The sequence below is a fragment of the Phragmites australis genome, chromosome 8, assembly GCF_958298935.1.
Source record: "Phragmites australis chromosome 8, lpPhrAust1.1, whole genome shotgun sequence".
Taxonomy (NCBI): domain Eukaryota; kingdom Viridiplantae; phylum Streptophyta; class Magnoliopsida; order Poales; family Poaceae; genus Phragmites; species Phragmites australis.
The window spans coordinates 35264394-35291509 of record NC_084928.1 but is presented as its reverse complement, the minus strand read 5'-3'; the positions used below and the strand labels follow the sequence as shown (position 1 = coordinate 35291509).

The 27116-nt window shown below is 44.7% G+C and overlaps 2 protein-coding genes across 3 annotated transcripts; one reads left to right on the top strand and one right to left on the bottom strand.

Moving 5' to 3' along the window:
- Nucleotides 1-1809: 1809 nt before the first annotated feature.
- Nucleotides 1810-8774, bottom strand: LOC133927257 (synaptotagmin-3-like). 2 transcript variants are annotated; one of them, XM_062373633.1, is made up of 12 exons: nucleotides 8386-8774; nucleotides 6226-6324; nucleotides 5295-5345; nucleotides 5042-5165; nucleotides 4443-4561; nucleotides 4262-4363; nucleotides 4117-4191; nucleotides 3966-4042; nucleotides 3212-3461; nucleotides 2708-3061; nucleotides 2357-2485; nucleotides 1810-2115 (listed from the first exon to the last, which is right to left on the bottom strand). In XM_062373633.1, the coding sequence occupies exons 1-12, from the start codon at nucleotides 8488-8490 to the stop codon at nucleotides 1987-1989; spliced, it is 1614 nt and encodes a 537-aa protein (XP_062229617.1). In that variant the 5' UTR covers nucleotides 8491-8774; the 3' UTR covers nucleotides 1810-1986. The 2 variants fall into 2 exon arrangements, with proteins under 2 accessions (XP_062229617.1, XP_062229618.1); XM_062373634.1 differs by lacking the exon at nucleotides 8386-8774 and having other exon boundaries at nucleotides 5273-5345; nucleotides 6226-6258.
- Nucleotides 8775-20670: 11896 nt separating this feature from the next.
- Nucleotides 20671-22581, top strand: LOC133926001 (putative F-box/FBD/LRR-repeat protein At5g56810). Its single transcript, XM_062371736.1, has 3 exons — nucleotides 20671-21685; nucleotides 21808-21984; nucleotides 22109-22581. Exons 1-3 carry the CDS (start codon nucleotides 20681-20683, stop codon nucleotides 22445-22447), a joined length of 1521 nt encoding a protein of 506 aa, XP_062227720.1. The 5' UTR covers nucleotides 20671-20680; the 3' UTR covers nucleotides 22448-22581.
- The last annotated feature ends 4535 nt before the right edge of the window (nucleotides 22582-27116 follow it).

The following is a 27116-nucleotide window of genomic DNA, read 5'->3' as shown; positions in this document are numbered from 1 at the left end:
TGGTGTCTAACTATACAACAATTAAGGTTAAGTAAAATATGGCTGCTAAAAAAAATATATCCAAGAAAATGGGCACCACATTTGTGACAAATTTTAGTAAAAAATGAGTTTCTAACCTATAAGGTAGAAGACTAAAAAAGTTTAACAAACCACAATTATTTCGTTAAACCAAACACATATCTAAAACATGTGACACGTTTAAAATATGATATGACAAAAATTAGTCATCAATCAAACGGTCCCTTCGCACTCCACTCCATCACCCCAGGACCCCGTTTGCCGGTGCCACAGACGTAGGGATGGCAATGGGTCTAGACCCGTCGGATTGTACCACCCTGTACCCGTACCCGTGTGAAAAAATTACGCTCGCTACAATACCCATACCCGCACACGGGTACGATATTTACCCATACCCGTACTCGTGCGGGTAACGGGTACCTAACGGGTTACCCACACCCGGAAACTCTCCCTCGACGATCGGGAGGAGCGATAGAGGGTGATGGAGGAGGAGGCAACGGCGACGAAAGCCACTGGGAGGGGCGGCGGAAGGCCACCTAGACCCAACTAACCCGATTAGGTACACGAGTATGGGTAGTAGGAGAACGGACCCGTACCCACTCCACCCGATGGGTGACGATTTTTCATATTAATAGACCCACGAGTATGAGAAGTGGTTCATACCCGACCCCTAATGGAGTAATTACCCATCGAGTTTCGGGTTTCGGGGCCCATTGCCATCTCTACATAGACGTGTTAAAATCACAGAAAAAAATCATGGAGATGGAGAATAGAGAATCGCTGCATTCTGCAAAATTTCAAAGGCTGATACGATTCATGGAGGGAGACGAAAAAAGAAAAGTAACTCCAGGTGGTCGATATTTGAAATACTGTCCACCCAACTCCATTTTCTTGTGTCACAAGCGCGATAAAATCGCGGAAAATTTTATAAGATGGGCGATAGACCCTCTGCATCTATACTCATACGTATATAATTCATCAGGTATGGTTGATTATGACGATCTCTACCGTCTATCTGATTTGATAAAACAGTCATCGTGCAAAGTGAACTCTATTTCTCTTTAAAACAATATATGCAACTTCTCATTATTTACCTTCAATATCTAGACATTCAATATTTGTCTTCTATATATTCTAAAAGTACATTTAATATTCTATTATTTGCAATATTTGTTTTCCGTATTTTTTTTCAATTTACTATATACTAAATTTATTCTACGTACGTAATATATATGCAGTTACTAGTCCTGTAAAAATTAAGAGCTTGGTACAATTCTAGATGGAGAACGAAGAAAGAGAAGAAACTCCCTGGGCGGTCGGTATTTCGAACGCCGAGGGTCCCCCGTTTCCATGCCACGGCCATGGGTGGCGTCAGGCCGTGCGCGCGCGTGGATTGGCGTCAGGCTCACCTAGTCGACTTGCTGCCTCGACGCTGCACGAGACGTTCGCGCGGAGATGCGGTCGCGGCAGATCAAAGAGCCGCTCCCCCGGCCGGTGACGAGCCATTCTCTCTTCTTGGTTCCCTTCTCGGCACAACATTAGGGGATGTTCCGTAGCCATAGCTCATCAGATGTTTTTGTGTTCATGGATGTGGCTACTAATATATTGAGAACGAGGTTGCATTTGAGGACCTATGAAGTTGACTCAACAATTTGACAATCATCGTCGTGTGACTCAATGTCTTGTCTTCGAACGCCTGTTAGTGGAGTGAGATAAATCCTCGAAATTTCCTTTTTTAAATCCTTGAAATTCCAAGAAGACAACCACGCTAGTTATGTGACGCAATTAACCAAAACAAGCTCACAAAAGAGCCGTCACACGCCCATCGGTTGTCCATCAATGTTACAACAACACGCTAAAAGCGCCAAATGGATCGTTACAGTGACTAAAGTTACAACCCACATGCACAAAAGGAGTGTGGGGAACATGTACAGCAGAATCACATAATGCGGTTCTAAAAAAACAGAATCACACAGTGTTCCATTTGATCTCGACGTGTAACGCCCCGTTCCTCGAGTTGATCAGGTGGTATTTTTCGTTGATCCGGCCATTGTTCACGACGTCCGCTAGGTTTATATCCACATGCCCCAGCGATTCCTGAAAGATTAACAGATCGATTCATTCAGAGGGTGCTATTTCAGCAATTCCTCCAGGCGCGGCACTTAGGCCGCCTGATACGAGGAGAATAGGCTTTTGTTTCTGCAAAGCGCCCCTGGAGGAACTTCTTTTTCTTATATGCCTTTGTGCATCAACTCTTCTTATTAATATAACAGACAGCTCTCGCAGTTCGTTTAAAAAAAAAAAACTATTTTAGCAAAAGTTAACGAACATGACTGACCTTATCGCGGAAGCGGAGGCCGCGGCGTTTGCTTTGGACTTCGATACGGATCTTATCATCCACAGGAGGCTCGTCTAGCATGAACTGGAACTCTTCACTCCATCTTGGATCTCTTGTTTTCCTGATCACCTGAAAAAGTAAGGTATGTACCAGTTACCGCCATGAATTGGTTGTTGGTGCAGTACGGATTTTGGTTGTTGGACTGCACCAATAAGTTTCAGCCTTTCTGAAGTTGCAGAATTTTAGGTTCCTACAGTGTTATCACGTAGCACTAATGTTTGATACTGCTGAAGTGCTAATTCGAAAGTAAAATAAACATCGTCATATAAGCAAAAGAAACAGAAAAGTAACCTTTGTTTTCTTCCGTTCTCCCCTAAAAAGAACCTCAGCATATGGATTGGTGTGACGCTTCCCTTCGACATCTTCTGCATTTTCTACGGAAACCACCAACACCCCGCCATTGGAGGATATGTCCCTTCTTACACTGGCATTGCCTTCACCATCTGAAGTCAAACTGGTCCTGCTATTGTCTTCTCTAAAGGGATCAAATGTCAACTCAACAATGAGCTTCCCTCTGTTCTTCTTGTTATGTGGATCATTTGAGTTCATGCTTTTAAGAAGGTCGAGTGTGAATAACTTGCTCTCGTAAGGAGTAAGCAAGCGGAGGGGAATTACTTGCAAACCCAATTTGTCATGCATTTTAACCTGCAGAATCAGAAACAGGGAAATGGTGATTAATTGGTGTCTCCTGCCAATGTAAATCAGGAAAAGCATAGGATTTTCATCAAAATGAGGATTATGAGGATATCGGACAGTAGAAAAGAAGGACGATAAGTTGCATACAGCAAGCTAAACCTTTTCCCAATCAAACATGTGGAGCTCAAGGACTTGTGTCTCAGGATCTTTGACTATGAACCTAAAGTGCTCATTCCATTCAGGATTCAGGTTGCTCATCTTAACAGATGTTTTCTTTGAGGACAGTCTCTCACCACTCAGGCGCATCTTGACATAGGGATCAGATTTTCCAAGCAAGTCCATCTTGAGAAGATTCATGGCCCTAATTACCTTTACGTGCAATATTCCAACTGGCTTCTTTGTAGCACCACTGCAATATGGTCCATAAGAATAATGAATGATTACGTCCAAATTGAATTGGAGAATTTATTCAAAATAATAATAAACTGGAGAATGTTTGTAACAAAAACTAAGACTTGTTTCAGCTGTATGAAGCCGTATAGCTAGCAATATAATGTTCTTTCATTCAACAATATAGAAAAATATATTTTTCCCCACCAATTCTTTCCTCAACATAACCGTCTATTTATAATCAGGGCCCCAAAGATTGCTACTGTTAACAGTTTTGATGATAAACTTCCCTCCTCCGAGAGATTCTTATCAGCAAATCATATGTGAAATTTCTGTTTTAAGAAAATGTTGTGTGGAATATGATGGCATTATATGTACGTAACTGAAGATAATTAGAAAAATATATATTGTGTTGCAGCCAGGATGGCTCTACGCAACTTGATTGTGAAGTTAAAAATTGTGACGCATAAAAACTTAAGCTACAAGCAATAGTTGTCTCTATGTCATTACTGAGGAATTTCACCTTGCTCCATCTAAGATAGGAATCTGTATAACCTTTGGCCAGTGATACAGAATTGAGATTTGCTTTGATATTTGATCCTGTGAGAAAGGAAGAAAACAAATAGCTAGTAAGACCATTGGAAGATTTTGATCCAAGGCAGATGATCAGTTACCTGAACAAAACGATACAAGCCTGGTATTGCCATGACATCACCCCCCAATAATTTAAATCCGAAGTCGATATGTGGCTATATCCACAAAACTTGAGTTAGTATTGTCCAATGAAATTAAGTGCACACCAAAGGAACATATTTATACCTTCTCCATTAGTGAAACACACAAGTTAGCAAAGCAGGGAAAGCTTGGCACAAGCGGCTTCAGAGTCACACGTGGTGTTATCATTATATGCAAATCTACAAGCTGAAAGTAGCAACATGATCACGTCAGTTGACTACTAAGTCTTGTCTGTATAATGCAGCCAGCCAGGAACAAAGCTAACCTGAGCAGACACTTCAAAATAATGCACCTTCGCTTTCACGATTACATTTGCTGTGCTAGCCCACCGAATCACAGGCTCAATTACCAATTCTTTTTCTTGCATTTCGTAAACTTTAACTCCTGTTATAAACAAGGATAAATATGGGGAAGATATATTCAGATTAAAGCCTTTAAGACTACAAGTTGGAAACCAAGTAAACAAACATCCTTTTAAACCACAGTTGAACTATGATGCATCACGGAATGAATACCCCAGCTTTAAATTCTAGGACTAGTTGAGTTTCACACATTAAATTTCCCACCAATCATTCCCTTCAAACTTCAAAGACTTCTCAAGAAATACTAGCAGTGCACTAAGCTAGAATTTTTAAGGCTAATCTCATCATTTAAACAAGATTGGTTTGAGGGAATGATGAGTAGGTCGACTAGATTCAAACTGTAGTATCGATTTGATTTGTTCATATTACAGATTTTAGTTGTACGAGAGTGGAAAAAACTTGTTCTTTTATGTAGTAATGATAATCATCATTTCAGACAGCATTGCTGTGTTACTGAACAAATTGCACCACAACAGTAAGCTCTCTAAGAGAAATTACAGACCTTGAAATGTAGGTGGAAGAGCCCCAAGAGTTAACTGCGCAAATTCAATTGATTCTATACCATATTGTCCAGCATATTGATCAAATATTTGCCTCGTTGCACGTTTTATATTGTTGCATATTGCCTGTGTTTAAAGAAGCAAAAGAAAGTTATTTTGGCTAATCATGCTTCCAACTAAAATTATACCGCACACAGATAATGTAGTCGTGAATAACACACTAAAACTAGTACCAAATATGAAAGTTGAAAAGACCTTATCCAGGAAAGGCCACATGTCAAAAATAAACTTGTTCATCCAGTCAACCTGCAAAACAATAAAATGCTATGAATTATCCCTTCCATAAACTAACTATTGTGTATGAGCATTGCAACATCAGTTTCCCATAATTTTTTTTGAACATCTGTAGAATAATATTTCGAATGTGTGAAAAAAATTCAGGCTAATCGAACATAAATAAACCCATGTTCTCATCTAGTCACCAATGGTTGTCTGCATCTCCTGATGCAGAGGCCGGGATGTTTTAAACCATTCCATTATATATAAAAAAATCTAGTCACCTCAAGAACTTCGGCAAATATATAGGATTTTTTTACGTGATACATAAGCTAACAGGAATGAGTAATGAGATCCTACTATACACTCTGATGAAGAAAATGCTCATTGACAATAGGGTATCATTTTCTAAATCTCCCTCAAATTGGGCGGTTGATAGCTCACATCTATCCTTGTTAGGCGGAATACTTGTTTTAAAACTGGTGTCTCCCCAAAAAAATATGGACAAAATATTTGCCACATCACTGCTGATATTTGAAGGTGAACCCACGATTGCTGAATTGGGTTGTTTTAATGGAGAAACTTAATAGTAATATATTTGATGAATTTCCATGAAATTATTCTTCTATATATCAAATTATATCAGTTTAAAACATAAAAAAAACTGTAAGTTGATTTTGAGTAAAACCTGGAACAAGGTTCATTTCTTCCATACACTTCACAACGTTCCTACAGAGATGTTCCTCAAGGTTATATTGCACATCTTTTCAACTAAAATGCACTTGACTTACATCTACATAAACTCGCTCTTGTTGCACTGTTGGCAACAAACAGAGACTGATATATGATGAACATTATCCTGAAGAAACAAAGAATAAATAATTGGAAAAGTACTTTAACAAGTACCCACCCGCTCATAGTCTGGGCTCTTGACCCATAACGGGATGTCTGGTATTATTCTCTGCAAGGCTTCAGAATCTAAATCTCGTAGAGGTCTAATGACAGGATCCTGCAAAGCCAATCATGAACAACCAGATCACAATACAATATTATTGACAGAGATCAGTAACTACCATAAATGTCAACCTTGATGAAAATTTACAGATTCATCATATTATTGGCTGTTATAACCAGGGAAAAAATTGTGAAGGGAAAGAAAACAGATGGGACCGAGATTTCTGATAAAATATGGACGCTTTTTTTTATTCGAAATCAATTTTAAAAAACATAAGACAAAAAAATGCCACTGAAATCAACACTCGAACCCATATTTGCATGTTCTCAGCTACCACAAGTTAGAACTACACCAAAGTAATCTTCTAAAGAACTCATATGCCTTGAAGGATCAGGACATATTGTTAGTGGTAATCCATGGGTACAAGGGTAGCATCAATTATGTGAGAGGAAAAAGTGACAACAAAATCAAATGAAGTTCTGTACATTTTTCTTAAAAAAGGTTAATATATGTTAGACCTGGCCTAATATCACAGTGGTGGAGCTAAAGCGGGTAGAGTTATATGTACTCTTTTCGGACCACATTTATGTGGACTCTGTAGAGGCAAGTGGTCATACTGCTCCGCTGGTGGCAAGGTGAAATAGTGGTTATTGATTTTATGACGTTTGGTTACATAATATCACAGTAAAAGTGATGGCCATGAGTTATGACTTTTCTTTATTTAACATTGTGGATTTGATTCTTTATGAACTAAGGTACCTAAATGTCATTTTAGTCTGAACAGAAAAAGGTTCAGCAAAGTACCCTAGATACGTTTTGTAAATTTCCAAGTTGGACTTTGTTCCCACCATATTCAATCATGTCCTTTTCATTCCTATGCTAACTGGCTAGACCACCTGTAACTTAGCGTGAGCAAACCACGTGCCCTTCCAAGAAAAATGATTCTAAGCACATTAGACAACTGCAAAAGAAAAGTATCCTTCGAGTTGGTTCCGTACTCGGCTAATTAAATATGTTGCTAAGCATCAGGTGATACTCAGTATCCGTCTGCACTAATCCCATTTCACCACACAGAGATATCTTATTGTCACGGACTTGGCATATTCTCTCTGTAATCAGTGGTATCCACTTTGTCCCACACGTAATTCCAGGTGAACCCGTCATCGTTGCTCTCCACCGCAACTCCCCAGCATGATTTCCCGAAACCTCCAGTGCAACAATTTCCTAGAGCCTATACAATCCACTCTTGCCAATACTTAATGGGCAAGCATATAATCATGTAAGGCAAACCGGAATCGGATACGCAAGCGATCGGACAGGCCATTCAAAAGCTGGAAAAGTACTTTCTGCTGGCCAACTATTTCTGAAAGGAACCTAGTGGACAACCAAGGACTAAAGAGGCGTGGCTAGCCAGAACTGAAAAATGCAGGAGGTGCGGCAATCAGGTATGGACTTCCGAGCGAGGACCGAACGCACAATCTTCCCCACGTCACATTGCACGAAGAATAAGCCAACAAGTCATCACTATGTATTTTTGGTCGCTACTCGCTCAGTTCAGAAACAATATGCGTATTTTATTTTGAAAAAGTCAAACTTTGATTAACATTGAATCAAATTATAAAAATATCTAATGTGTAAAAATTATACAACTAGGTTCACAATTCAAAATAATTTTATATTATATAGGTTTTGTAGCTATAAATAACACCTGCTATTTCGAGGGAGTATTTTTCCTCCAGAGGCGAAGCTAGCTGACCAATAGGAACCAGACATCCCAATCAGATAAAATCTTCTCCAACCATCTGTGGGGTTGGGGGGGGGGGGGGGGGTTCGGTGGCCTGCACGCGCAGCCTCGATCGGGGGAAGCCATCGTGCTGATGAGTGCAGAGTGCATGCCTGATTTGGTGCTTAGGATCGAATCGTTCGAGCTGATACGTGCACGCATTCTACGCACGGAAGTGCATCGAACTAATTAATACGAATAATCGATTCTCACGACACGATCAATTCGAACCAATCCAGCAACAGAACAGAATCGCGGAAACTCCAACTAATCACCGCGTTGCGCGGGAGAGATCGAAGGAGGGGGCGAGCGAGGAGAAGAGCTATGGTCACCTGGAGATGGTGAGCGGCGAAGAAGCGGAGGTAGACGAGGTAGGCGGCGGCGAGGCCGATGGCGAGGCCGAGGCCGAAGCCGAGGACGCCGCCCACGAGGCCCATCGTCCCTGCGATCGCGAATGCCGCCGCGCCCCCGGCGGCAACTGCATGGGAAGTCGAGAACCAACCGCGCGGGAGGCTGCTGATGGTGGGTGGCTTGCTGCTCCTCCTCGGAGACGTCGAGCCGAGGCGGAGACAACTACAAGCGATGAAGCGAGCGCGCGGGGCGAGGCGGAGACAACTACAAGCGACCGCGAGGGACGAGGCGAGGCGGAAAGCGCGAAGCTAAGCTAGCTAGCGAGGAACCAAATTCTAGATGATGCTCCCTTGTGATGACATATCATTTTTCTCTTTATTTTAACTATTAAATTACGAAATAAATAATGTGAATAAAATTTTATGATGATCTTTTTATAGAATCTATATCCAGCTAGCGACAAGCGGAGCAGAGCGTTATTTATTGGGAGGGAGCATAGAATGGGATGCGCGTCGGGGAGAAAGTGACAACTGGCATGGTTGGTGGTGGATGTGGATTTTATCTTGTACGGTTAATATGCTGGCGCACCCGTACCGCGGGTGAAAAAACCCGCAAAAATCACACGCTTTGGAAGGAACTCCACATCGCTATACCTGAAACCTTACCGCGGCGATAAGGATAGTGGCTCGGCTCGGCACAGCACAACACGGTTGAGTCACGTGTTAATCCCATCAATTTTTTACTCGGGTACTAGAGTTTTGCAAAATATTGAATCAATTCATTTAAAATGTTAAATGCATTAAAAAAGGCACAAACGTCATAAATCAATGAACACACTTGATGTGAAAATGTTAATATAGTATAACTGAAGTATTGAATTAGATTTTGCAAAATTTTAAATTAAACATTTCAAAATGTTAAATACATAAAAAGGCACAAAAATCATAAAACAAGAACTACAATGAAATCATATTGAAGATTAGCAACATATAAAAAACCCAGAAGAAAAGAATACCTTTCTAGCGGCATGGGCCCTGACTCTTTGTGGACGGAGTCGTAGTTGAGCTACTTTAGGTTGTCATATGGAAAAAACTACTTTAAGTTGATCTATAGGAGGGTTTTTTGGACCGACCCCTACTAGATGAGGAAGGAAAAAGAATTGACCATGCTCTACGGTTCTTTCCCTCTCTCCCATCTATGACGAGCTCTGTGATAATTGAGCGTCGTACCTACTAATATCAGCCAGTTCATCTCTTGGCATGTCCTAGCCCTAGGTAAGGAGCAACATCGGAGGTTGAAAAGAAGCAAGACACAAAGTATGTGTGTAGCTTCAAATATAAGCAACAATTGAGTATTTCACAAGAAGGGGTGTGACCATGAAGAGGTTAACCTCATGCGAGAATTCATCCAAAATATGAAGGAAATATTCCTACCCTCCAAAATTTCTTTGAGTCAGTTCTGCAGTCCAAACACCATACGTATTAATTTTTTTGTATTGAATTCCTCCACTTTTATTTCAAAATTCTTTTGTTCCAAATGAGTCCTTTATCTCCGGCCCTAGCAAGGCAAAGCGAGACGAGACGGGCTTGGAAACAAACTGGCCTTGGCTCCGGCACGATTTTTTGAAAATTTACATGCACTCACAAGGGATGATGTGTTTTCCTAAGTTGTCAGTTTTTTAAACGCAAGTGAAAAAAAAATATCAATCTACTTCTTTAGTGGAAAATATTGATTGTTTTAGAGGAATTGGAACATATCGATCGAGTTTTTTTATTTTTATATTTTTTTAACATAAATAATTAAATAAATGTATTTTAAAAAAAATTAAAAATAGACTCCTACCGCTCGGTGAGAGGGCAGCAAGCAATCTGTCAGATGCCACCGTAGCTTACCGCCTCTCAGCTGGCGGTTATTGCCGGTGAAAAAGTAGTCTTCTCTGTATAAAAAAGTAGTCTTCTGTTACTTAAAAAATCTAGAATTTTTTTTACGTGTTTCATAATACATGTGCAACCTATTTTAATTGGATTCACCCAAAAAACATGTGTAGAATTTAAACTAAAATTCTCCAAAAAAATATTACTTTTATAACTTCTAACGATTGTTAGTGCCTCAAATAATTTTCCAAAAATCTGAAAAAATTTACTAATATTCTTCTTATATAATGGACTAATTTTTAAAATAATTTGTAGCCATATGTTATATGGTGAAAAAGTGAGTTCATTTGTAATGCTCTATATATATATGTGTATTTTTTATCATTTAATGTGATATTTTTCTTTTAATTCAATTTGAATTCAAACATATACACCTATTGACTGCATGGTACAAAGAAATATTATATAATACTAAAACAGTACATCGGGTTACATTGCTTCTAATCATACTAAATTGACAACACCCTCATAAACTACAACTACGACGGTACAATACACGAAGCATACGGTACATGAATACCTTACGTGAAATACATTGGCAGTAACAAACTCAATTGTGTGCATTTGTTGAACCACTCTTCTCGCAAGATATCTTCAAACTCTCCTCCTTCTCCTCGGCCTTTAGAGTACCAGCTGCCTCTTTCTTTCGAGAGCTACCTCAACACATGTATGTCCAACACATTCTAACACAATCCCTTTCATGGTAACCTGGTTTGAGTCCGAATCAAATTGAATTAAAAGAAGAATATCACATAAAATGATAAAAATACATATTAATAGAATATTACAAAGGAACTCATTTTTCCACCATATAACCTATAGCTGCAAATAATTTTAGAAATTACTCCATCATATAAGAAAAATATTAGTGAATTTTTTCAGATTTTTGAAAATTTATTTGAGATCCTAACAATTGTTAGATCTTATAAAAGTAGCATTTTTTTTTTAGAGAATTTTAGTTTAAATTCTACACATTATTTTTGAGTGAATCTAATTAAAATGGGTTGTACAGGAATTATAAAATACGTAAAAAAAACTTTTAGAATTTTTAGAGCAACAGAAGAATACTGTTTTATACAGAGAAGATGGAGAGATAAAATAGCCCTGTAAATAGTAATTTTGTGGTATACTGTTCACAGGACGGACCCATCTAATTTGCCAGGTTATTATTGGTCCAGCCTGGAGCCTGGCTACCAAGAAACCGCCTGGCCTTTTAGCCAATTGTGCCCCCCCCCCACTCCTCCCATTCGAAATTTGTATCCGGCCAGGTGATTTCATCGAGAAGGCAGAGATGATCAGACGAGTGGGAGAGTGGCAGGAGGGAGAGCGGTGTTACGAAATAAGCTATCAGCGGAAGTAACAGATGAATCTATCAAGATGATGTATATAATCACAGACGACATCAGAGGCATGATATTTGTTAACGAGGTTCAGCCGAAGCCTACATCCTCGGGGTATGACTACGCGCGCTCCTCCCTAACTAGCAACATCGGCCGCTTTCCGAGGTTCTCACAGACTTACTGCCCCCTGTGAACCTGTCGCTATACCGTCATGGTTACAAACAGCGGCTATCCTCTCATATTTATGAGGAGACATGAAGACATGAGTCATACTAGGATTCCACCATGTACCGCTAATACAACTCTAAGTCCTATACGTAATCAACTCCGTATAATTATTTGACACATATCCAACAAACTCCACCTTGACAAATAATTTGCTATCTTGAAGCCGTCATGCGTGAACCTCCATGTACACTGGACTTGAGTTGTCGCCTTTTCCGCTCAACGAGAGCTGCCCGATGAGTTTTACTCAGACTCATCACCTTCCAGAGACTCTGCTATCCCTGCAACTTCAGACTCCATGACTCCACCTGTAACTGAGCACCTTTCTCTTCTATTAACAGTCTCATTGAGAGAATCAGATTCCTCTTTAGCCTTAACACATGCCTGACTCCTCGAAGCACACAACTTCATTATAGATCTTGATTTTGATAGCACCTACTCCAACAACACGGTAGCCCGCGTCGTCACATAAGTAGATACAACCAGAATCACCAGACTTCATGAAGAAAATTACTCCCTGATGGGCGTCACATGGAAAAAACTAACTGAATCCGACATCCACGGTCCCAATTGACTGTTTCTTGATACTAAGAACTTCGCTGTTGCTTTCCGAGTCACACATAGTGTGACGCCCATTCAACTCGTGGCCCAGCCCAATCTTCCGATGTCGGCCCAGCTAGCGCAGCCCAGCCCACTCCTCCGCGTTCGCTCGCTGACAGCCGGGTCCCACCTGTCGACGCCTTCGTCTCCACCGCGCCACGCCCGCGCTCGCGCCTGCGCTGCTCCCATAACCGCCACGCGCCTGCACTCCGAATTCGTCGTCACGCTCCGCCCCACGCGCCCACGTCCACGCATGCAGTTGCGTGCGCCCTCGCCTATTTAGCCCCGCACCGCCGCCATCCCGTCTGCCTCACCTCACCGAGAAACCGAACACCCCCGCCGCCGAGCTCGCCGAGCAATCCGCCGCGCCCGAGCCGTCCCCGCCGCGTATGAGAGCACCGCCAGCGTCGCCGGAGCATGGGGGGTCCATTTCACCGCTCGCCGAAGCCCCTCCGCCACCGGAACCGTGCTCGCACCGATCGTTGGTAAGCGTCGCCGCCCCCTCGCCGTCGTCAGCGTTACCCGAGTCGTTATTCTGTCGATTGATCCTCTCTCCGGCACCGCATGCTTCCCAGGGAACTCCTCCGACCGTCGATTTCGCTTCTCCGTCGTCGCAGTCGCGCTTTCACCGAGCCCCGAGCTCCGCCGTCGCGTCTTGCTATCACCGACCATCGCCAGAACCTTCCCGACCGTCGATAAGCCCTCGGTGAGAACCCCCGTGCACCACTCTTCGTTTTCCGCCGCTCGCCGTAGGTCCTAGTGGCTAGTAGCGCAAGTTAGCGTGTCTGCGGCGAGATTCCGGCGAAGCCCGAAGCGGCGCCGCCGTCCTCCATCACCGTCGGCCTGTGCCCCCCCCCCCCCCCCCGATCAACCTCGGCCGTCCAATCCGAGATGAGCGCCCCAGATTAGAAAGCCCCGTACCCCTTCGCTAGCCAGTTAGAAGCCGCCACGTGTTTCCTTTAATCCAATCAGCAAGCCAAGCCGCGTCAGCGCGCCGCGTGGGCGTTCCTGTCCTACGTGGCAAAGCCACGTCAGCCCTGGAGCCCAGTCAGCCGCCATGTCAGCCAGTGACGTCAGCAGTGCGCAATAAATAGGGTTTTCAGTATAAAAATAAATCAAGTTATTCTCTGAAATTAGGTAAACTTGCAAATAGACCCTTAGACTTTACTGTTTTCACAAAAAAAGCCCTTAGATAGTTCTGTTTTATGCATTAGGCCCCTGAACTTTAGGATAATTGCAATTAGGCCGCTGAACTTTAGGATAATTGCATTTAGGCCCCTGAACTTTAGGATAATCGTTGATAGGTCCTTGAACTTTGCACATAAGCCCATAGAACCTTCTGTTTTCACAACTTAGTCCCTGTAACCTTTCAGTAAAGCCCCTGTAGAGTAAAACTAGCGTAACTTTTTCATACGAGCTCCGATTTAGGTGATTTTCGCGCTCCCGAGATCGTAGCAGCGTGTACTTTCCTTTAATAGCCTCTTTAGAGTTTATTGTCCCTGTTTGGTGTGTTGTATTTAGCTATTTGTTTTGTTGCTTTCCGGTGTGTGCTTTGGTTTTAGGAGACGAGTAGAGTGTCAGTGTTCAGGACCAAGCTTTTGAAGACTTCGAGCAGCCTACTTTTGAAGGCAAGTGTGCTTGATCACTTTTATGCCATTATAGGACATTATAGTTTTATTTTTCCTTAGCTGCATGCTTGTTTAAATATGAAATCCCATGAATAGGGTTTTACTAGAATTTGTGTGACCATTCCTTGTAGCCTCTTTTGGGTCTCGGGGCATGAAAATGGTAGTCATGCTAGTGCAGTCAGGGATTGGAATAATCATTAATTTTGACTAATGTCTATGAAACAAGTAATTGGGAAATGATAATCTTGTAGTAACTTGAACTAGGGATCCCAACTAGATGGCTAGTATGAGGTGGAGCTACACAGCAGGGATTGTGTACGTTCTTGTCTGGGATCCTAAGGACCGGTTCTTGGAGCCTGTAACTCGGCATAACAGCACAACCATGTTGCATATATGGGTACGGCCTGGCTAAGTAATTGGTGCTCTTCATATTCTGTACGCACCAATGGTCAGTTAAGTGGCACAAGAGGGGGCCTCTGCAGTGGATGAAATTCTTGTTAGCGGTGAAACCTTAGTGGGTGCTTATAGATATGGAGGTACTTTGTAACGGCCTTGTAGTGAGACCCCGGCTCTACACCCCGGAAGTGTAAAGCAAAACAGAAATCACGACTCATGGGTAAAGTGTGCAAACTCTGCAGAGTGTAAAACTGATCGATCAGCCGTGCTCACGGTCAAGAGTAGCTTGGACTTCTTCATGATTAGATGGGTGTGAGGAACCGTCCAAATAGTATTCTAATTAATCATCAGGAGGATCATTATTCATAATCATAACCTCGACGATTAACCAGAATACCATTCCGGTAGTCCCGGCACGTGTTTTGTGCCCAGGATCGGAACACATGCATTCCAACTCAAATATCACAATACAGTTTAATAGAGAGCAAGTAATTAAGCTGTATTACAATACTTAAACATGCAGCTACTTCCACAATTTACAACAAAAGAGGAACAACAACAACTATGCAGCGGAAGATAAACCTATACAACAAAAGAGTATGGAGCCGTATGCCCTTAGGCTCCATACCAAAAGCGCCGGAGTTCGGAGTAGAAGGTGCTACTCCTGTCCGCCACCCTGATCGGCAGGCACAAAGTAGCTGAACACTGTCTCTTCCTCGCCAACCTGCGAACCTGAAAGCAACTTAAGGGCAGCACCCCTTAGTACGAAGGTACTAGCAAGTCTTACACAGTATGAGTATATATATTCTCGACTCCAAGGATCGTGCATTCAAAGCTGTAGCAAGGATTAAGACATGTTTAAGTTCATTAAGTGGTAAGCAACCTAAACTCTAGGTGTAAGCAACTGACTTAACCAACCACCGACTCAAACCCTGCCAACCAACTGATCAGAACAGATATATGAACAACAAGTGTATAAAAGCAAACCATTCCCACCAAACCACTAACCACATACCGACCAAACCACCCCAATCCAACCATGCCACAACCTACATCGAAACTCTACGACCAAAACATGGTCGCTCGGTGGAGATAAGCGATAGCGATGCTCATGACCGAGAGCGCGGCAGTTCGAACTGATTATACACCCTGCAGGGGGATACTCCTGGACCCACACGACACAGGGACCATACGGCTTGTGCCACCCGCTAAGATGCACACAAGGGGGTACTTGTGACAACATTTCCCAACTAGGCCCAACCATGTGGATCAACCATAGCTCGGCACGGCGGTATTAGAACTACTCTCCGAGCAAACTAATACCGCTAAAAGCCCGGACTCAAACCGGACTCACACCGTCTATGACGAGGCCCACATGACCACGTCTGCGAAGGTAATCAGCTCGCCTACCATTATATCAGCATGTGGTGAGTAAGGTAAGTGCTAAAGCCGACTACACCGACGGTCGGTGCTTAACCGGTACAAACGGTCTATGGTGTCCGGGTTCCCTCCCCGAACTGCCTGAGGACTCCTCGTGAGCAGATGACACCCCTAACACCGCTCACACCTCGTCTCAACTCACCACTCACCAAACCGACTCATCATCAACACAACCACAAGTGTGAACAAGTAATAAGCCCTAGGCTCGCGACAACGGTGGACGCCGTCGTCGACTTCTACCGGAAAGCCTAAGTACCACTAAGCATAGCGAACTAAAATTAGACCGCGACGACACCACTAGGCTCCAAGGAATAACACATGACACGTGACCGAAATGGGAAAATGCATCGGCATAGGTTCTACCCAACTCGGTACCCGACACATGCAATGTATACATAAGCGTAGATAACATATTAGATTTCGAATTGACACGGTGCAATATGATAGATGCTTGCCTTGCTGCCCTGGATCAGAAAGGTGGGGCGCCTCACGATCGCCCACGGCCTCCGGGATCGACAGATCGGCGTTCACTATAGAGAGCAACGCGTGCAATGTAATGAGCATGTATGAAATGCGACCATATAAGAAAAATATGCTCCACAATACATGACAATATTTTTCCTAGATCGCACCGTCCAAAACAAGAGTTTTCCAAGTGGTCTCACAACTTTCGAACATGGCATTGACTATTTGTGCTTTAACTAAGTTGAAATATATTTAATTAATAAATAAATTCTCAGAACATATTTAATGAGTTTCAACATTTTTAACATGTAGTTCATGTTCATACGAAGCCAACGCAACTAGTCTCATGAAGTTTGGAGTTCGTACGAATTAACTATGAATTTTACAAACTACCAGCTTCCAGGAAAACCTTATGACCGACCTGCGACCACTGCTACAGTGCTCGGGGTATCCGGTACCCGGGATGAACAGTACTCTAGCACCCGGGATGAAAAATGCTCGGGGTACTCGGGACGAACAATACCCTACTCGGGATGAACAGTTCTCGGGGCTGAACAGTGCTCAGGGTGAACAGCACTGCTACAGTGCTCGGGGTATCGGGTACTCGGGGCACCCGGGATGAAAAATGCTCGGGGTACTCGGGACAAACAGTACCCGGAATACTCGGGATGAACAGTGCTCGGGGTGCTCGGGGATAAGCAGTACCCGGAGTGCTCGGAGTACCCGGGGATAAACAGTGCTCGGGGTGCTCAGGTGAACAGTACTCGGGTACCCGGGGATAAACTGTACCCGGAGTGCTCGGGTGCTACAGTGCTTCGGGATGAACAGTTAAATCAGCCTCGTGCAGCTCTAGAACAGCAGCCATTACGAGGGGAAAAACTAGGCTAAACTAACCTGGGAGTCTCTCTAAACCAAAATTAAAAATACCTAGGAGGGTGTACAGAGTCTAGACTTTGCTCAACCGCCTAGCGACATGATTCCTAACTCAAATCCACATAAATCCTCATTTGTTCCCAGACTGAAGAACTTTAAGAACTTTACAACCCTAGTTCCAGATTCAAGATCTATCCAACCAAAATGAGCATACTTGCCATGGGAGCCTAGCAGACTCACCCAATGTCCTTTGCTGAGGTTGGTGACCGCCAGTTGAAGGAGGAAACGACGGAAAATGGCTTCGAGAAGAGAGGAAAAACTGCTGCTTCCTTGCTTCTCCCAAAGAACACAAAACAAGTTCAGAACCAGCTCGAATTCCTTCGGGGAAACTGAAAATGAATTGGATGGACGAGTAGTCCTTGAGCTGGTGGTCACGTGAGTACCACATACGTACCTTGATCTTGCTCCCAGAGGTAGGGATCCAAAGGGGAAAAAGGGAGCCTAAGAGAGAGAGTGAGAGACAGCCAACTCCAACTTGCTTCCTCAAAAAGCCTTATCTGGTGGAGTGGGTGAGTAGTATGTATGGGCAAGTTGAGGGGGAGAGAGAGTGTTGTTGCACACCTATAGAGAGATATTTTCCACCCAAGTGGGCCCCATTTACCTAGAGGAAAAGTCCAGACTTGCTTCTAACTCCCTTATTTCTCTTAGTTTCCTTCTCTCACCTCATTGATTCAAAGTGAGGTGCTCCAGTGACCCAAACTGGAACATGAAGCTGAAATTGCATGTTTTAGGATTAAAACACACAATTACGGATTTCAGGACGTGACAATGGGAATCTTAAGGGTTGGTTTGGGTAGTTGGGTGGTGGTACTTCCGATGAGTCGGTAGCCGAATATGAGATATCTGGTGAGTCTGGTAGTCGGATGGAATCCGATGAGCTATGTTCTTTATTTGTTGGAGTTTAATCTAGTAAATAGGTTGCTAGGTTATTTGAGTCTTGTTTAGTTGGGCATACTCGCAGTAATCCCCAAGTCAACTTTTCCTTGTCATTAGCCTGCATGTCATATTTTTCCCCCCACTTGCTGAGTACTCTGTGTACTCATGCTTGCCTTCTCCCAAACTTCCGGATGCTGCTCAGAAGGTGAAGCTTTCGAGGATTTCCCGGACGAGGTTGCTGAATTCTAGAAGGAAGAAGGCGTCGTTCGAAGGCCATATCCTAGGCTGGTGTTTCCCTTGGACAACGCATGTGGATGGATGGGAGTTCCGCTGCCGTTTGAAGATTTCTTAGTATTTTGTTTCAGACCTTCGGGTCCTTTTGTAAGGAATGTTTTTGTTATTTAAGACACAGTTCATGTTATCACTAATGATGTCGCTACATGTATGAAAAACTTGATCCTGGCATACATGTAGAATACATCTGGTTTGTTTACTTTAAAACCGGGTGTGACACATAGAAATTGACACATTAACATTGCTCCATTACCTGACTGTTTAGGTTACGATTCTCTGACGTCTTACACCGTAGCCTCCTGCGGTCTTAGACCAACTAGATTCCTCCAGTCGCAAGTAAAGATCTCCACGATCTATACTTCCTTCCAATTCAACTCTTGAAGCTTCTTCACATCCATCGATCCACACTTCGGAAATCCGTACACGTACAACTCGAATCGATCCGCGCCTTTGCTAATTTGTAAACACGCAAGCCCTCTCCAATGCCATCCTGCATCCTGAGCTCGCATCACGTGTTGCCACGCCACAAAAAACAACCACCACTAGCCCTCACGCTTCTATGTCATTGTCGCCAGTCTCATCGTCTCTGCCATCGTGATATGACTGGCCTGTTGCCGCAAGCCTGTCCGCCCTGCACCACGGTATGTTCACCCTCCAAGTGAACTGTCCGCCAGTCTTAATTGGACCGTCTGCTATGTGCCCGTAAACTGTCCGGCTATCACTGTCAAACTCTCATCAGTCACCATGCGTATCACGACCGAACACCATCGACAGTCTATGCTCATCACCGAGCACCGCAACACTGACCTGAGGTCTGACCAACTGGTTGACTGCCTCTCCTCTTTCGCCTGTTGCAATATTCATCAGCGTCTCTATGACCTCCTGTCGTACTCTAGCATATGCGCACCTCGTGTTTACAACCTCTTGTCGCACTCCAACACCTGCGCACCTCATGCACTTGCCCGCACGACATGCCTTGTCACCTATACGCCGATCCATCCGACGCCTGACTGAAACTTCAGTCTCACATCGCTGAACATCAGATTATTCACCCTCACCGCGAATTGTTTGTTTGGATTCATCACTGAACCCACCTATCATCGTCAAAAAACTCCTTGCGCTAACCCACGGTCCACACACGTCATCTGCCGAGCTCCTGTGCACTGCGTTGCAGCCCCAGCACGTACACGACTCTACCTATGCCGCTTGCACGTACACTCGCCGGTCTTGGCCCCTCCGCACGGCTCCTACCACGCATGCATGTACACGCGACCGAAGCACTGAACAGCCAATTACAACACAACCAGATGAAAAAACTGACTGACCGAGACCAGACACCAAACCACGTTCTCCGCCAGCCAGCCGAATCCGATTGAAACACGTCGACCGCACGTCAACTCCCTGGGTCCCACGTGTCGCCATACGGTCCCACTCCCGCATGCCCCGGACCACAGGCCTCCTGTCCAACTTGGCCTACTGGACTCACCGAGCCTTGCATGCCTGCGTCTAAAGCCAATCGACCAACTCGTGCAGTGCCCCAGTTGACCCTTAGACCATGTCCAAGGGATTCCCCTCGCAGGCGAATTCCCGTCGTGAAGGGATTTTCGTTCCCTTCAGCACTTCAACGGTTTTCCTTCACGGTTCCCGTCATGAAGAGATTCCTAGGATCATTCACTTCAGGATAGGATTCTCTCTCCTTTTCTTTCGCGATTTTACTCGAAGTGAAGCTGTTGGAGATGAGAGAAAATAAAGAATATAAAAATAAAAAAGAATAAGAAAGAAATAAAATGAAAGAAATATAGTTGATACTTATTAGGAGACCTCCGACTTTTAATTGGCCGAACAGCCGACCGATCACATCCCACATCTGACAGCTCGAACACAACAGCCGAGACTCACGCCAAGATCGGACTCACGCCATGCAGTGATCCACTGATCCTCGCAGGTATGCTTTTTTATTTTATTTTATTCAGCAGCCACATTATTCCGTACGGCCACATCAATGTGCTGATGTGCATGCCAACAAACTGTAGCTCGTGCTCATCCGCCTGTTGCCCCTGAACTGACCGAACTAGCCACACATAGTCCAGCACAGCGAGTTTAAGTCCTATACGTAACTAATTTTATAACAAGTGGCAACCAGCAATGGCGCTTGAATCGGACGGCGACGGAGGAAGAGGGAAGAGGCAGCGGGTGGACGAGCAAGAGGCGCAACGCAAAGAGCTGGCGGCGGCGGTGGCGGGGCAGGAGGCGGCGGTCCCGGTGGTCCGCATCTCGGCGCTGCCGAACGACTTGCGGCACCGCATCCTGACCTACCTGCCGCTCAAGGATGCCATCCGCACGGCAGTGCTCGCCAAAGGGTGGCGCGACCTCTGGAAGAGCCGCTGGGCGCATCCAACCTCATGCCGCGACATACACCTCCTCCCCGACGACAACCCGAGGAAGATGCTCGGGCCGCTGGTGAGCGGCCCGCGCCGCCGCCTCGACCGCTTCTCCCTCATCGTCGAGAACGAGAAGCTCAGGCCCCAGCACCTAAAGCTCTTCCTCGCCTACGCCGCCGAGTGCCTCGTCGAGGACCTCCACGTCGACCTGCGTCATTGCAAGTCCACGGTGAAGTTCAACTTCCACTTCCCGCTATCGAGCCCCCGCCTCTTGCACCTCTCGCTTCGCCATATCAACATCTGCTCCTTGTACTACAAGGGCGCACAGCCCTTCTATGCTCTCGAGGTCATCCATCTCCAATCCGTCACCATTGCCGTGGCCTTCAGAAAATTTATGGCATTGTGCCCCCGCCTCCACACTCTCGATCTGCGCCGCTGCGACCTCGACGGCTTCTTATACGGCGCCAAACCCTTCACCCCGCCGGCAGGGGTGAATCTGAGGAGTATCACTGTCGCGGAGTGCAGAGGGGAGGCCAGGTTGGTTGATGTGGCGGTGCCTAGTCTCCGTTCTTTCCGCTACAACGGCAACTGTGGGGTATCGTCCTTCTTCCTTCCGAAAGACGCCGCGCTTGCCGACCTTTACATCTGCTCTGGTGACCCAATCCCAATGTTCTTTCACTGGACGGTGTTTGCTAACTATATCGATAGAAGGCTCCCGGATGATCTCTCGCGTCTCACTGTACTTACCATATGCAGCAATACCCTCAAGGTATGTTCTTCTATTGTATTTCATCCTATCTGGTCTTCTTAACATCTCACTCATAGGTTGATTTATTGGTTCCAGAAAAGGCAACATAGTTTGTTTACTAACCAGTTAACCATGCCCTTTAGGCTGCGTCTTCCTTGTTGAATGATGGAGCAACTGCACAATTGACTTGTATGAGGAACTTACAGAGTTTAAGAGAGCTACAGCTGCTCATGTTTGGAATGGATACTAACAAGCTTGCCGACATCTATCTGTTCCTCAAGGCCTCCTACTGTCCTAATCTTGAGAGGTTCTTTGTGCAGGTTAGCATCTTCTATGCCTTTCTGAAGCCTTTCGCCTAGAAGCCATTCTCTCATTTTATCAAATATGCATCTGCATTCATATTTTGTTGTGACGCTTTTGAATGATTGTGGTTAATCTTTGCAGCTCCCAGCTATCAGTGATGTGCCCGTGGAGGGTTTACTTGAAGAGGTGGAGGTGGAACAACCAGAGGATGGCTTGGGCAATCTTAGAACGGTAAAGGTTACAAACTTCAATTGGCGCCGCATTGAGTTGCAGCTAGTGAGTTTTTTGTTGAGGAAGGCTAGCTCCCTGCGTAAACTGCTACTAGTTTCTCCCAATACCACTCCGATGAATGTGGCTGGTGTGCCAGAAGCAGACCTTTTGCTTCTCAAAGAATCTCTGGCCAATGGCCACATAGTTCTCAGCGAGTCTGACAATGCTGCAACTCAGCCATTTCATTCAGAGGTCTTCGTCAAGCATTAGATTCTGTCACATGTTGAGTTGTAGCCCTATAGATCGTAATATCGGAGCAATATTCATTTGGAGTAGTTAATTGACAACATTTGAAGGTGTCGGACCCCTCCTTTGGGGTCACCTCGTGTAGCTCATACCAGTCCCTGGATCAGTAGCTGGTACGTACGAACTCCAACAGAAGTAGTCATCATAGTCATACATAGCATGTCCTTGACCGAGGACACGGCTATTAGAGTAATAGTTATGATTCTTAAAGAAATGCTAGAATAGTTATAACCCAGCTTGTTTATCCCATGCCTTGTCATTGTTACCATTACTTCGTTGAAACCCTAGAAGATTCCCAACATCAACTATAATGATTGTTTGGAAGATTGCTTGTTTACTAGTATGCTTAGGATTGCCTTGCTCAAAAGAAAGAACTAGATTATTTACATATGATGATCATGCTTTACAAAATGAATGGTGTGAGCTTGGTGCTTTGTGCGTGTAAAACTTGTGTTCTTGGAAAAACTTTAGAGTAGTGTTGACGAGGGTGAGTAAGGTGCCCCACAAAGGTGGGAGCCACCTTGGAGCAAGGTTCGCCTTTGTGGTGTTCTTGCTGGGAGACTCTTTCCTCAGTCATATAAGGACCGGTTCGCTGTGACATCTCACCTAGTATCCACTCGTACAACCACATGGCCTGTATGGGCAGGACTTGACCTAACCCCTCTGACTTAGTGCGGTACCCACCCGGAGGCCGGTAGTGGCAATGGGGACCAGGAGAAGACTTGGGTAGTGTGTAGCCTAAGGTCCGGCTGGTGATATTGTTGAGGCTAAGTCAAGCCTTGGGATTGCTAAGTGATCTTTCCCGTAATTCTTCTAAAGCCCCTGGTATCTTAGTGCCCCATGGGTGGATATTGTGGCTTCGTTGAGAGGTCGTTATGTCTCGTTATGACGGCTTCACCAGTTGCTAAGGTGGGAGCCCGTGCATATCTTGTGGGTAAAGTGTACAACCTCTGCAGAGTGTTAAACCTATCCGGATAGCCGTGTCCTCGGTCAAGGACATGCTATGGTTTGGTCACAATGATTAGCTTTTTGGCGTGAGTAACTCCTTGGCGTGTGAGTGGGCTGTGTGCCCGTGTTTTCTAAAAGAATGGTTTGGCTTTGTGCCCTAAGCCTCCTGGACTGTGTGTCCGCTGGCAAAGTCTTGTGGGAACTGGCGGGACGGGTGTATCTCCCCCAGGGCCGTCAACCCCCATAAGCTCAACTTATGTATTTCTCTTGAAAGTGTTTTTATTAAAAGTTAGTCTTTGCAAAATGAACCCTGCATCAATAAAACTAGCTTTCCGCAAAAACTGAAAGACTCTACAGCCTTATCCTTGAACTACCCTTAAGCATCTAACTTCTCCCCTTGAGGTAGGACTTGCTGAGTACCTTATGTACTCATACTTGCTAATTGTGGATCCAGATGATCCAGAGCCCGACTTCGCCGAAGAAGGAGCTGAAGACTAGAGAAGCCGGTTTCGTCCGCACTCAAGCTGCCTGTAGGGCTTGGGTCGCTTTTGTGTATTTCCGCTGTGTTATGAGAGTTTGTAAGATTATGCCTTCGGGCTTCTTTTGTAATGAACTCTGTATTGTGCTTTATTATCGTATTTATCCGATGTATGACTATGATGACTACTTCTGTTGGAGTTCGTGCGTACCAGCTACTGATCCAGGGACTGGTATGAGCTACACGAGGTAACCCCAAAGGAGGGGTCCGACAGAAGGTGTGTGGCTTTGGCTCGCTACGTGCAATTCTGGAGGTGTGTGGTTGAGTATCAGGTTTTCTATCTGATCTCGCAGGGGCACCCTCGACGCACTACTTCGGCATCACCATCTCCTGGTTTAGTTCGTCGCCTGGGAGCTGTGAAAGGGCTGGGTTTCTGCCAGCTATGGTTAGGACTTTCTGGCTTAATAACTCTCTGTTTTGGGTGTTGTTAGGTTTGCTCTCTCTCTCTCTCTCTCTTACGTGTTTCTAGTTAAATCTGCCCCTTTCGCTTGGTGGCTAAGGTATGTATTTATACTGATATTTATAGTGTGAATGTAAAAATATACCCATATAATGCTGATAGAGATACAAGTTCTTTACTGTATCACGGGATATAGGGACAGTCACATAATTCATGACTATGGCTGGTGTGGTGGTTGTCCTAATAGCTGGTCATTTATTCTGACGCCACACTGCACCAGCTTGTCAGGTTGCTACCACTTGCGTTAGCATGTCAGACGACCACCACTTAACTGATATTAAATGCCGATCATTTCACTACAAGTGAGGGGCGGTCTGTGGACCCCTTCTTGGTTGATCTTTTTGAAGGGTTGATGGCTCCAGGGGTCAGGAGAGCCCCGAAGGCGTGGCCTCTGGGACCCCTCCGGAGCCATAGGGTCCCGGAGGGGTCCTAAGCCTAATGGTCCTTGATCTTAGATTGGCGGAGCCAAGGAGGCGTCAAGGGTTCTTGATGGCGACTCCCCAACAACAGCCCCTCGCGAAGATGGCCAATGGTGCGACCGTCCCTGCGGTACTCGGAGCAGGGCCTCCGACGGTCCTTGGCTCCTTGACCATGGGCCCTCCCCTCCAGCGGTTTCGAGTTTGGAAGTGCCAGTCCAGTGGTTAGGTAGAATGCCTGACGGTACTTGCGAGAAAGAATATTAAATGTAGCCTGCGGTTAGTGATGTAGTCATGTCTGACTGGGCGGTTATCACTCCCGGTATACTTTCTTGTAGTTGATACTTGTAAGTATGAAAATGGGCAGAGTTTAGTGTTTCTTTGTTGAGCGAGAAGAGCTCCGAGTTTTAGTCAGACAAGAGTGAAAAGTTTTTTTTCTTTGAGTCTTCATTGTGTGTAGGGTTTGTTTATGCATAAATTGTGTCAATGCAGTGAGTTTTTTTGCCTCACTTCCTATGAGCCGTGTGCTTTACTTGCTGATTAGTTATCATATTTTCTGACTTGTCCCCGTCGCTACCTAGGAAGGTGATGCCATGGCTGGATATCACAAGAGTATTTGTATGTATTAAGCTAACAGATTGCGCCCTGTACAAGACAACACAGAGTGTATATCAGTATATGTAAATCATGCCTTTTGCTTCTTTTTTTTATTCACATGTTTTATCTGTCTATTTTTGTTGGATGTCGCCTAATATGGTGTCTGTTTGCTGAGCGAATTTCATCCGGAGATCAACCGGAGTGCTGCTCTTGCGAAAAGAAAGTACTGGATCAAACCTATTTTTGTGGCTTGCTTTATACAACCGCATATGGTTTATATTTTACTGATGAAGCCATTTCCCCCTCTTGCTTCTCTAGTTGCTACCAGGAGCAGCTACCTCTATGGGCCGGATTTCAACACGGCCTGCCTATCAGAAAGAAGCTGGCTATTGACCTGATGGTTCTGCATACTGCATAGTACATGAAATTGTGAACATAAGCTGTTGGTGTGGATGCTTCATGGGTTTGGATTGCTGTGCTGTGCTGTTTGTTTTTTATGTCTTGACTACTGATGTACAAAGCTACCCCGGGGTCTAGCTATGCGGCTGCTGTGGTTTAGTCACAAACTATTCTAGTGAGTGTTCTGTGTGGTTGATCTTCTCTAATTTGAGGATGCTAAATGCAATTCTGCAGATGTGTGGTTGAGTATCGGGTTTTCTGTCTGATCGCTCAGGGGCATCTTCGACATCACCATCTTCTGGTATAGTTCGTCGCCTGTGAGCTGTGAATGGCTCTGGGTTTCTGTCAGCTATCGGTAGAACTTTCTAGCTTAAAAACTCTCTGTTTTTGTTGTTGTTAAGTTTATGCTCTCTCTCGTGATGAGTTCCAATGACTGTTGCTTTAAACGCCCAGGGTGCTGTTTGCTGGGATGTGCCGGTACTTGTATGACTTTGGATGTTTGTTCGTGGATCTGTAATAGTAACACGGAGGGTTTTCCTTGTTAGGCAGCCTCATGGCCACAAACTCTTGCGTTTTTATGAACTTTGTTTCCCTACTTGTTATGTACGAGATTTATGTTTGATTATCCCTGCTGGGTGTAGTAGAACTCTGCTTCGGTTGAGCTCTTATTTTAAGATGCTATGGACTTGCATTTTTATGGTCTGTTGACTGTCCCTGGCCGAAGTTTCGGCGTTGAACAACGCAAATAGATGGGCAGAATCACCGGGCCTCGCGTTGCCTATCTGCTTGTTTGGCACTATGCTCTGCAGTTGACTATATCGGTCCATCTGAATTCTGAACATACGTTCTGTACGTTCAGGTTATTTCTGATCATTCCTGAATGCGTGACACATGCCAAGCTCTGAATACCAGACTGTGTAGCTGTAGCAGAACAGTTTGTGGTTTCAGCAATGCTTTGCTCGTGCAGTAGCAGTTGGCTGAACTCACGCAGGAGGCCAGGAAAGCAATGTGAGGGCGTGAAGACTGAAGCATTGAGCATGTGGGGGGACGTGTTTGGTAAAGTCAATTAATCAATCAATTGGGTGGCGTGGTTCATCAGGCCATGTAAAGAAATAAATAGATGGCCATGACTCATCGGAGAGAGAAGGTGACGTGGATCGGCCGGTGTATAATACTCGTTTTAGTACTGCCGTGACAGTGCATCAGATCTCGGATTTCTGCATGATCCAATCCATCTTAATAGGGTGGATAACTGGCTTGGCTGGGTCCAACACG

What these genes read in the sequence shown, in the direction of transcription:
- LOC133926001 (XM_062371736.1), top strand. Translation starts at nt 20,681, where the DNA reads ATGGCGCTTGAATCGGACGGCGACGGAGGAAGAGGGAAGAGGCAGCGG. An exon ending in TATGCAGCAATACCCTCAAG is followed by an intron (nt 21,686 to 21,807) that starts GTATGTTCTTCT and finishes CATGCCCTTTAG; the next exon opens with GCTGCGTCTTCCTTGTTGAA. An exon ending in TTGAGAGGTTCTTTGTGCAG is followed by an intron (nt 21,985 to 22,108) that starts GTTAGCATCTTC and finishes TAATCTTTGCAG; the next exon opens with CTCCCAGCTATCAGTGATGT.
- LOC133927257 (XM_062373633.1), bottom strand. Translation starts at nt 8,490, where the DNA reads ATGGGCCTCGTGGGCGGCGTCCTCGGCTTCGGCCTCGGCCTCGCCATC. An exon ending in CCTATCTTAGATGGAGCAAG is followed by an intron (nt 3,462 to 3,965) that starts GTGAAATTCCTC and finishes ACCATATTGCAG; the next exon opens with TGGTGCTACAAAGAAGCCAG. An exon ending in ACATGTTTGATTGGGAAAAG is followed by an intron (nt 3,062 to 3,211) that starts GTTTAGCTTGCT and finishes CTGATTCTGCAG; the next exon opens with GTTAAAATGCATGACAAATT.